Consider the following 12156-nt stretch of genomic DNA (forward strand, 5'->3'; position numbering starts at 1 on the left):
TATGTGCTAGGAATACAAATACTTTAGGGACAGAGCACACACATGGTGTTATTATATATGTTTAGTCTCTAAGTCCTCCTGATAGTCTTATGAATATGTAGAAACATATTTGTGTAGGTTATTCAAGCAAACATTGTTTAATGTCTAACTCCTATCATGATACTTTTGAAAAGTGAACTGATATGTAGTTGTGAGACGACCTGTTGGTACAATGGTTAGAATTATGTCTGCACCGATGGTAACAGGGTGAAGCAGAATGTCTTAAACTTAAGGAATAGCAAAAAGAATAAAGACTTCACTACAGAATTTCGTCGTTAGGAAGAGGTATTCTATGTGCCGAAGACGGATGACAGAAAGCTGAGGCTCTCAATGTGTTGATTCTTGTTTGGGCTGTTGAGGAAGACCTCTGCTCACTGTTTTAGTGTGAGAAAACAGAAGAGTGATGGAAGCTCATCTATGTTTTCTGCATCATAATATTGTTGTACTTACATATCTCTTCAGGGCATTTAACTCCCTGGCCCTGTTACATATGCAGACCACGGTTAGGTCTGATCCACTATTCCTTAATCCCACACACCCAATTCGCAAGGCAGAATAACTGGTACAGGAGTATTTTATATAATTTATTTATTCATCGTTGACTGGGTTAGTCCCACTAGGCTAGCAGCCTTTTCAGGGGAGACCCGAAGGATAGGGTCATTTTCTCAAAGTCTGTAGACCGGGAGCAGTATTTTTTTCCACTTATCCTTACACCTCAGGCTGTTTTCATGTTATTGTGGATATACTATGGGTATATTCATGCTTTCCTGGGCCATGTAATACCCTCCCTCCCAAGTCATGTTATTGTGGATATACTATGGGTATATTCATGCTTTCCTGGGCCATGTAATATCCTCCCTCCCAAGTCATGTTATTGTGGATATACTATGGGTATTATTCATGCTTTCCTGGGCCATGTAATACCCTCCCTTCCAAGTCATGTTATTGTGGATATACTATGGGTATATTCATGCTTTCCTGGGCCATGTAATACCCTCCCTCCCAAGTCATGTTATTGTGGATATACTATGGGTATTATTCATGCTTTCCTGGGCCATGTAATACCCTCCCTTCCAAGTCATGTTATTGTGGATATACTATGGGTATATTCATGCTTTCCTGGGCCATGTAATATCCTCCCTCCCAAGTCATGTTATTGTGGATATACTATGGGTATATTCATGCTTTCCTGGGCCATGTAATATCCTCCCTCCCAAGTCATGTTATTGTGGATATACTATGGGTATATTCATGCTTTCCTGGGCCATGTAATACCCTCCCTCCCAAGTCATGTTATTGTGGATATACTATGGGTATATTCATACTTTCCTGGGCCATGTAATATCCTCCCTCCCAAGTCATGTTATTGTGGATATACTATGGGTATATTCATGCTTTCCTGGGCCATGTAATATCCTCCCTCCCAAGTCATGTTATTGTGGATATACTATGGGTATATTCATGCGTTCCTGGGCCATGTAATATCCTCCCTCCCAAGTCAATCTCTATTTCATTTAGGTTGTTTTACCCCACAACTCTACTGTGCAAGTTCTATACATCATTGCAGAGATGAGTGCACTACCAGGACCTACCTAAACCAAGGTTCTGTCAGCTGTTTCAGTAACTAGGTAACTAGCCAAACCTGGGTCACTAGTACTGTGGATAACCACAAACACTTTAGCAGTTGTGCCTGTAAACCCACATGAGTTGGTCCTAACCGTTTTAGCCAACCTCACAACACTACAGGAAATACCAGCCAGGCTGCACATTGGGAACAATGAGACAGGGCTGCACCTGCTGGCTGGTAAGAGAATGGGCCTCAGAGATAGAAATCTTTACATCAATAGACTTGGAGACATCTTCACTGTATAGGCAAGTACAGTTTGCGGTGCAGCACTGGGTTAAGAGATGCCTGCTAGAGCTCATGATATTACCGACAGGGAATGAGAAATCTGCTGCAAGAAACTAAAAGTGGACACTTTCAAAGAGGATGAAAAATAGATGTTTACATAATTGCTTTCTCTATTCTTCATTTTATAGGTCTGTAGTATGCTTTGATCTTCACTTACAAATGAGTCATGTGTAGGATGTGAAAGGATTTTGAAACAGAGATTGATTAATGTCTTCAAGTATCAGCCCTATTGATAACAGGGATATTTTCACTGAAAACTAAGTAAAATGTTGGCTTAGTTAAGTAAATAAATGCAATAACTAGATACTGATCTTTACTTCTGGTGTGCTTTTCAGTTTTACACCTTCTCCTGCAACTTTTTAAATAACAAATGCTTCATAAAGTGATGACTACATAATACATCACATTGTGTTGATTCTTCAGCTTGAGATGATGCAGATGAAAGAAGGCCAATGTACTATCAAGTCCACTCAAGTGCCGTACACAGCCTTGTTACAACTGCCATCCCCATATCCTGGCCAATCCCATCCGGTACTTTGTGCCCAGGCATTCTGAAATATCTCTCTTTTGTAGCACACTACCTTTGCCTCTGGCAATGCATTATTAGAATTTATATTACTCTCTGTGAAATGGTATTCTTTTAAGTGTTTTTTAAACAGTCAGCCTTGCATCACCCACGTAATTACTCTAAAAAAAAACCTTCCCCGTATATGCACCTCATCAAATATTTTGCAACATGAACACTAAAACCGTAATGCTCAGAAATGCTGTAAACAAAGTCTCTGCTGTCTGTTGTAAATAATTTATGTGAAATACCTGAAATAAAAATATTTGTGGGGAGGTATTATAACAATTTTCTCAATTTTTATAGGAAATAGAAAGCCGGACAGAAAGTGCTACAGACTCTCCAACAGCAATGGAAGAGGAAACAGAAAGAAACGAGCATCTAAATTCATATACATGTCAGGGAGCTAACAAAGAAGGTGCAAACAAAGATGGCGGGGAACAGCAAGAGAAGAGTCCCTCTGAAACAGTCAGTAAGTGGAAGAAGCTGCAAACCTGGAGAAAACTGCTCACTCAGCAGTCTTCAACAGACTCGGAGCATAGGAGGTGGCGAGGCAACACTATGAACTCTCAGACTTCCACTACTTCACACATGTCACAGACAGAGAAGTTCGATGGAGAAGGTTTTATTGTGAAGAAGCCTATACTGAAGCGTGCTGTGTCAACGCCCACTGGAGTATTCAAATGGACAAGCAATGAACCCCAGACACCAGAACAGCCTTACAGTGCAGCCCGAACTGCAGCCATTAGGAAGTATATCCATTCCATTTCACAGCGACTGTCCAAGAAACATCACTGTAAACAAGGGGAGCATCAAAATACTGAAGGTAGCATCTTTTCTTCATTCCTTATTCCTTAGTACAGTTTTGCATATGGTTGAGGAAAGAAGTTATTTTACAGATGTTCCATGTCAGTTAAACAGGATAGTTCTGTAGGTCAGTGGGCAATATCCTGCTTCAACAGGTTCGGTTACTGGAATTGCTCACAGCACTCAAACGATACAGAGTCAAAGTAATACTACTGCTGCAGAAGGGAAGCCTTTTGAAATTTCTCTATGTGGCAAGTATCCAGTGGTTAACCTGGCCTATTATGCCGAGATGGAGCATTTTGGGTTGTAAGTAGTCCTGGTGGTTAGCTCTTTGCATAGTACCAGGAAAGAAAGATAATGGAGAGTGACACAAGGGTGCGCTAGACTGTGACTGCTATGGGGAAAGCACAAAAGAACAGGGAAGCTGTTAAGTGATTATATTACTCCAACATGGAAGTTCTATTCTGTTAGGTACACTTTGATTCATGACACAATGTAACATGCTGATATATACGTAAAAGACATACAATAGACATTTGTCCAACATTTATTGTAAATAGAGTATTGCATTATGATGGAGAAGAAATGGTTTCTACTGACGTATACATTCTACAAATCTGAGGAACAAACAAGACTCCAGTACAGGATGCTTTATTGTCTAGATGATAATTACAGCCTTGTAATAATCTTACTTCTGTATACAGGTTTTGGTTTCAGTTTAATGACAACATATAGAAGCATAATATCCCTGAGTTAAACTCTTTGTTCTTCTAGATAACTCTGATAACAGCTTTAACCAGATACATAATTTATCAGAATAACAAAGGCTAGTATTTTTATAATTTCAGACTTTCTTAGCACACGTGCTTAACTTACATTATAAAACTACATATATGCATACACACACGCGCACACACATCACCTATCCACCCATCCATACACACACACACACACACACACACACACACGCATGCAGCTTCTTGAACTGTGCAATTTACAGAGCCTTCCATTTAAAACATACCACAGCTTATATACATACCTCTCAGCTGTCACTGAGTTTGAAGAATGTCCCTGATTTTGTCTCATATTTTGCCTTGTCCCTTGTAAAATGCTCGATTTTGTGATAAATCACTGAAGAGTGCAGTCAGTCAATAATGCCAGATGGGAATGTATTTTCAGTGAATGCTATTTGACAACAGCACAATGGCTTTGTCACTGAAAACTACTTTCAGTGAAAATGTGGGGCTGCATTTCTCAACTATTGTGCGACCATTGAGTTGGTATATTCAAGATGGGGGGATGGGAGTCTCCTCCACACAAGTCGTGCTGGGGTTTGCTCCCCTGCAAAAAAGCATTAGTTTCTATTAATTGAAAGTGGCTTTTACCAATTGTCCAAAATGTTTTGTACATCAGACATATAACATTTGAAAAATAAACATATATTCTGCCAGAGTTACAGTTTTATACTTTCTTCTGTTTAGAAACTGCACACCAGTTCAAAACCTGTTGGTCTATTAACTTGTTAATTGAATTAGAGTTATATTTCAAGTGTGTCCCTGATTTTGGATCTTAGTCACCCAATATTTTTCATTTTGCCCAGAATTCTTGAGCAAAGAAGTTGAGTGGTATGCTTATATGACAGAAGGTCAATCTCTTATATGTTCATGGGTTCATACTAGGCTGATGACCACCAAGATCTTTACAAGCCGAGCCATGCAACTCAACTCAGTTTTGTCCCTGAGTTCCATAAACACTTATATGGTGGGGTATGTTAGTAAAGAGGTAGCTAATGGTCATGTTGAGGGGTATGTTAGTTGGAGATTAATTTGATTGTTCACCTCTATCCAACAGAGACATGGGGGCCAGACCGAGGGTGAATTTGCTAGTTCCCATTCAATTATCAAGGCTTTTTTCTGAATATGGCCAGGACTGAAGTCTGCTTCATATAGATGGGGAGCTTATTCTCTAGCTCAGGAATCCTTCGAGACACATATCGGTCTCTCCAGCATGTTCTATTTATGTCCCAGGCAAAGTTCATGCCCTTGGATCTAGTATTTGTGATGTGCTTGTTTTGTGGATGTGTAAGAGATGCATCAGAACTGCAATTGAAGAAGCCTTACATGCTAGGCATAGACTGCTTCTCAGTAACCTATAAGAGACAGAATACAGAGATAGGGCCTTAAGGTGATCTGTGTAGGGCAGGGTATTCATACCCAGGATTCTCCAGGTGAGGAGATTTGAAGGCATCCCAAATGTTGCAAGTTCCTGGTTAGGTACATGCTAAAGGGGTCATTGTACTCTGAGCTGGGTACAGTGGTACTATATGGTACTATAAATTCCTTGGACTTGGATGCCTTACACTTGCTTATGAGTTGCATGACACTGAATGATTTTCTTACTATCTTGGCTACATGTTGGTCAAAGGCCAGGTTTCTGTCTACATATGTTCTCAGTTCCCTAACAATTTAGTCAACTCATAGGGGTGTTTTATCAACGGAGTGATTAGCTTGGGTGGATGATTTCCCAAAGGGTGCTGTAATAAATTTCTTCATGTTGAGTTTTAATCCATGGTTTTGACACCAGTCATTTGCCTGTGTTAGATCCTCCTGTAGGTGTTGTGGGGGAATCCATGAAAGCTCCCAATTTACAGACATCTGCAAACCTGGTAAGGCAGAGGCTTTTGACATTGGACTTGACTTCTGAGAAGTAGATGCCAAACAGCAGCAAGCCCTAGCGTACCCCTGTAGTGACTGGTTGCCTGATGGAGGCGTTCTCTCCAATCCTGACTACTAGGGTCCTATCTATGAGGCAGCCAGCAATCCAGTGAGTTATGTAGGGATTTATTCTTAGTCCTGAGAGTTTGTCAATAATACCTGAGTGGGATATTGTACTGAATGCCTTGGCCAGGGCAAGGTAGATGGTATGCACTGTTTTCCCCTCATCCATAGCCTTGATGACCCTCTTCAAAAAGTCTACCAGGTAGAGTAGGCAAGACCTTTCCTTAAAGCCAGACGTGGATGGGGTCCAATGTCTGTAGGTTGCCAATGTCTTGTTGATCATTTCCATGATGATTTGTTCCATGGCTTTGCATATCAGACTTATCAGTCTGTTGGGTCTGTAGTTCACAGGATTGGTAGATGGTCAACTCTTACGAAGAGGGATAACTGTTGTGGTTCTCCCATTCTCTTGTTTCATAACCTGTTCTGAGGTGTAGTTGAAGAGAGTATCAAGTGATCCTGCTAGGTCACATTTTAGGCTGTTTAGGAGGCAACCAGTGATACTGTCAGTGCTGACTGAAGCAGTGTTTTGGCCTAAGCAAGCGCCACCATAACCAGCTCCCTGTTTATAATTGGGGTGATATGCTAGAAAGGATTTCAAAGGGGGTAGTGGGGGAGAGTGATGGATGAAGTTAGAGCTAAATTTATCAGGCAGTAGATTTTCTATGTCGCCCTGGTCAGTGAAGGTTGTGCCATTTACCACTAGTTATGCCCACTGCTGAGTGTTTCCTTTAAGATTTCTGGCACAGCTGAAGAAGGCCTTGTGATTGTCATTAGCCTGGGACGTTATCCTGACCTCATAATTAACCTTGTTGGACTTTATAAGACCTCTTAGTCTGTTGTTTAGTTGAATCAGAGAGTTCTCGTCTCTATGATAGTTGCTCATAATAATTTTGGCCATGACTTTTTTCCTTTTGTTATATACCCTATTAAGGTAAGGATTCCACCAGTGGGGATTGTTTGTGGTGTTAGATCTGGGCTTACTTATGGTAAGTATGGCAGCCTCAATTCAGCTGTTGATATGTTTGTACATATTTTCTGTAAATAATTCTGCAAAGATAGTTGTGTTCTCGTGGTTTGGGGAAGCCATACATTTTGGCAAACTGTAGCTTAATAGGATGTAGTTTGCTTTAGAATAGTTCCTAACTGTTAAGGGTTTAGTTAGGTTTTCCACCCTGATTTTTATTTTAAGGGAGACAGCTCTGTGGTCCAGAGGATGTGACATGGGGGAGTATAATGCTCTCCCATGTTGGTGAGTACTTAGTCCAATGTGTTTTCCTCTGGGTGGAGCTGGAAGGAGAACAGTCCAGGAGCCCCTGGAAAATGATCCTAGTAAAGCATATCTGGACCTAGAGAAATAATCAAGCTTATAGTGCTTTGCAAACGTATGTACAGAGAACCAAGTAGAAACTTCTAGAATACTTCTAGAATCCAACCCTTTCCAAAAAGCCATAGATGAAGCCAAGGTCCTGGTAGAGTGGGCCTTGAACCTGCCTGGAATAGTTTTGTTATGGAGAGTATAATAAAAGGTAACAGCTTTAAATAGCCATTTGGTTAGGTTAGGTTAGTAGGTTTAGGTTAGTATTAGGCTAACTGCCCTTGTGGGCCATTTTAAGCCTTGCCAATTACCTCATGTAAGAATCAAACTCTGCACCTTGTGTCTGCAAGGTAAATACCCTAACCATTATGCCATATTCCCTGGAAATAGTCTGTTTTGAAACAAGTTGTCCCTTCTTATGAAGATCAGAAAGATTTAGTTCTCTCAAGATTGTAACTGAGTTGCCTGTGGACATCCAAGGTATGGAGCATCTTTTCTCTCTAATTTTTAGGTTCACGAAAGAAAATGGGGAGACAAATAGTTTAGCTGAAATTATACTTGGATACCATTTTAGTTTTAAAAGAAGGATTAGTTCTCACAGAAACCCTGTCCCTATGGAAAATGAGATATGTTTGACTCACTGTAACAGCCTCTAACTCAGATATCCTTCCTGCAGAGGTCAGAGCAATCAGTAAAACTGTTTTCCATGTTAAGAACCTCAAGTCAACCAGGCTACCTGGTTCAAATGGAACAAATGTTAGCTTCTCTCACACAAAATTAAGATCCCAAGGAGGGGCCACCAGTTTTCTTGGATGCCTCTTAATGCAAAATCCCTTTCAAGAACATTTTGACATGAGGTTGCATTGAAAGAGGAGGATCCATGGGCAGACGTGCTGAAATGGCTGATGAGGAGTAAGAATGACCACAGGATAATAACTCACACAAATGTTGCAGAATCAGAGAACAACTAGACCTGATTGAGGGCCTAGGTATGCTGTTGGTATCAACTAGAAAGCCTTTTTCATTTACTAGTATATGATTTTCTACTAGCAGGCTTTATTGACTCCATTAGTACCCACTGCATGTCTTCAGTAAACAGGTACCTAAAAAGAATTGAAACCCTATCATCCAGGCAGTCGACTGAAGTTGACTGATGTAGGGATGTATCAAGCACTCCTAAGATGGGAGTTAATAAAGGATCAGATTCCAGTGATGCAACCTTAGTACCTGAAGAAGGAGAACGTTTGGTTAATTTTCTGATGGTGGGCAGAAATGGAAATGTTTGTAGTCTGAGTACATAGGCTGCTGCAGTGGGGAATGGTTTGAATCCTAAATGGATGCAAAGGTACTGTTTAAATAAATGTTTGTATATTACTAAGAATCCCTTCTTTAATGCAGAGGGAGAAGGTGGTTTAAGTTTCTAACATTTATTCCACTAAAAACATTACAAGTGATGAAAGAAACTGAATAAATATCAGTTGTTAATTTATGACAATTTGTATTTATAACAATGTATGAAAGAAAATATGGTTCTGAAGGGACTGCGATTTTACAATTTCCCTAACTGTTTAACACCTGTGGATGATTTTTATCAAGAACTGGTTAGTTTTTTAATGATTCTGGAATCCAGTTGTTAAAACTATTGAGTCAATGCAATGATAAAAATATTAAAAAACTTAGGTGTGTATCACAGCCTCAATGAAATTTGACAAAGTTTCTAGTGAATATGACACTCTGTTTATACAGTCTGAGAGGATGGTGTTAGCTATTAGTAATAATAAGAAAAAGAAATTAGTTATGTTGTCGTACATATTACACAGATGGTATGTATATCCCCATCCTAATAAAACAGGGGGTAGATAAGTCATCCAACAGGCAAGATCATCTTAGAACACATGATGTGTTTAAGGCATTCACTAAGACTTGCTACAATCAACAATACGGGGAAGATTATCCATTCTGTTAAATATGGACAGAGGATAAGCAATATAGAATGTACACCATGTGGAAGAGGGTGAAGGCAAAGCTGAAGCTACAAGAAAATGAAATTGAAAGCAGCATCAAATCTAAATTGGGACTGTTGTGCATAAGAGTAAGCTGTTTAACTAAACACAAGAAATTGTTTCAGTACTGTCAGATCTTTTAAATAAATGGTTAATGTTTGTAGGAAATAAATAAGCTGATTTAGAACATACACTTACAGAGTTGCCTTTATTTGTTATAGATTTGAATGCAAGTTATATTATGAACAATGTTGATAATTAATAAATACATTTTTGTAAACCTTCTACGTTTAATCCACCTTTAGCGTTCCCATTGCAAGTCTTTCAGGAAGCTTGTGAGAAAGGCATTATTGATGTTTTAACACAAGACTGAAGGTCATTTTTTTAATATGACATTAAAAATATTTGATTTATGAAAGATAAGGGCAATGGAATTTTGATTATCTATCAAGATAATTATGTTAAAAATATCATATAAATGTTAAGTAATAAGAATGAATATAATGAAGTCAGTTTATACAAAATTCATCACGATTATGGTAAAACTGAAAATGTATTGGATTTCCTAGCCCAAAATTATACTCAGTCTTATATGTATACATTTATAAAAGCAGAGTACCCCAAAACTGGGAGTTTTATTTGGTAGCCCTAAGATACATGATGGTGTAAACCCACCGACTTTTAGACCAGTGGTATCAGCAGCAGATAGTGCTACAGAATGAGTTTGTGTGTCTTTTGATAAGGTATTAAATCCTGCAGTTAAGAAATGCCCATATATATAGGACTCCTGCAATTTTTTCATTAAGCTGAAAAATTATAAATTTAAGAAAGAAATAAACATTTACTTTTATATCAGATGTTGTTTCACTCTATATTTGCATTCCAATGGAAGGAGGAGTGGAGTTTATGAGATTATATTTAACTAAATATACAAATCTGACAACTACTTATATAAATGCTTGATGCGTCTTAATGGAGATTAATATTTTTTAAGAAGTTAAAGTTGTAGTAATGGGGGCAGTAGTTGCTCCCTTGTGTGCAAATTTTTTGATGGCTTGATGGGAAGCATATATATATATATATATATATATATATATATATATATATATATATGCCTATTGTATTATGTTGGTATGACCACTCACAAGTTAAATAAATGTATGAGTGAGCATTTATATGATATCAAGATGAAAAATATGGGTAATGCTTTATTTAAACATTTATAAATGAGTCCAAAGTACAATAAATTTTATTTTAGTGTACTGGAACAGGAAGTAGTGGATTTAACTCATTAACACCTATGTGGTATGGAATGTCATACCTCTAGCATCCTAAACTCATCTTTGGATTCCAGAACATTTTCTGAAAAATCAGCTTCAAAAGCATAAATTGAACAAATATGAATCTTTTATTGAAAATAAAAGCTAATAAAACTTTACAAATATTAATGCTTTCAGTAAGAAGTGTTTTCTGAGATAATACACAGCACATTCCTAGTCTTTCCATAAATAATATAACATATTAATTTATACAAACACAGAATTAGATTTTTTTGCTAAACTTTTACAAATTCTCATATCTTGAAAAATGTCCATCATAGACATATTGTCAAAATGCTGGTTAACCAGACATAACCGTTCACATGACAGCAAGAAATTCTTCTCTGAATGCATGTTTTTTTTTTTTTTTTGGAGCTTTTCTCCCCGAGCCTCTACTGAAAATGGGCTCTGCTTGGCCCAGTGGACTTCCCCGGTCATCAAACTGGAAATAAATAAATAAAATAAACAAACAAACAAAAGTGTTTATTTAGATATTTACAGAAATATGAAAACACATGCTTGATTATATAATTAGCAATATAAGTAACACTGAATATCTCAAGATATGTAACTTAAAGAGCAAAAATTAAACAGTTTTTTTCAACAAAATGTAAGGTTTCACCTGATGCCATGTAACAGTTTTTAAGTCACTCGGTTGTTGAAATATTAAGTACATATTGAAATATTGCTTATTTTCATAATTAACAAGCAACTAGCAATATCTCAAGTACAGTGAGATATAAATGGACATTGCCTCTCACCATGGCATTTTACACTACACCCCTCACAACAACATGTAGGTCTCTCAGTTAAGCATGATCATAAATATGAATATATGAATAAGTGGCAAACAGTAATTCATTTCTACACTGCAGGGTATCCTACATTAACAGTAATTTTGATAACACTTCCTTGCCATTTCTGATATTGCCAACCGGTAACTCACTTAGTTAAAGAATCCAGATAAAAAAAAAATCTAGGTGTCATAAGGAGCTATGGGTGTTAACTGGATATTTTCACGAAAAGTGTTATAGGTGTGAATGAGTTAAGGGGTGGTAGCTATAGAAAAAAAAGTGGAGCTTAGGGAAGCTATTTGGAAATTAAGTTTTGGTGCTGATAAATCACCTGGTTTAAATAAAATGGCGAGTATAAAATGCTTTTTTTATTAAATCATAAGTTAAAAAGTAATTTTAGTAGATGTTAATTGCTATATAATTATTGGTGAATTAATGTATGCTATATTGTTTTATGATAATTATTATTTAATTATATGTTAATTGATGATTGTTACTGTAATTTATGGCATTATAAAATGAAGGGCATCTGTTAATCAAGTATTTTGATGAAATCCTCTGTTACTTGAGGAAAAAAGCATTCAAAAAATGTTTTAGTCAAGTGTAGCTGTCAGTAGAGATT

At 37.6% G+C, this 12156-nt stretch overlaps 1 protein-coding gene across 1 annotated transcript in view; it reads left to right on the forward strand.

The window, feature by feature from the left end:
- LOC122811573 (ras GTPase-activating protein nGAP-like) overlaps nucleotides 1-12156 on the forward strand; it is a 580578-nt gene that overhangs the window by 584 nt on the left and 567838 nt on the right. Inside the window, exon 2 of the mRNA XM_044083499.1 lies at nucleotides 2823-3342. Coding sequence (XP_043939434.1) covers nucleotides 2823-3342 — 520 coding nt within the window. The remainder of the gene's footprint in view (nucleotides 1-2822; nucleotides 3343-12156) is intronic.

This window comes from Protopterus annectens, chromosome 9.part0 (genome assembly GCF_019279795.1).
Source record: "Protopterus annectens isolate FY-2018-M chromosome 9.part0, PAN1.0, whole genome shotgun sequence".
In the NCBI taxonomy this organism is placed as follows: Eukaryota; Metazoa; Chordata; order Ceratodontiformes; family Protopteridae; genus Protopterus; species Protopterus annectens.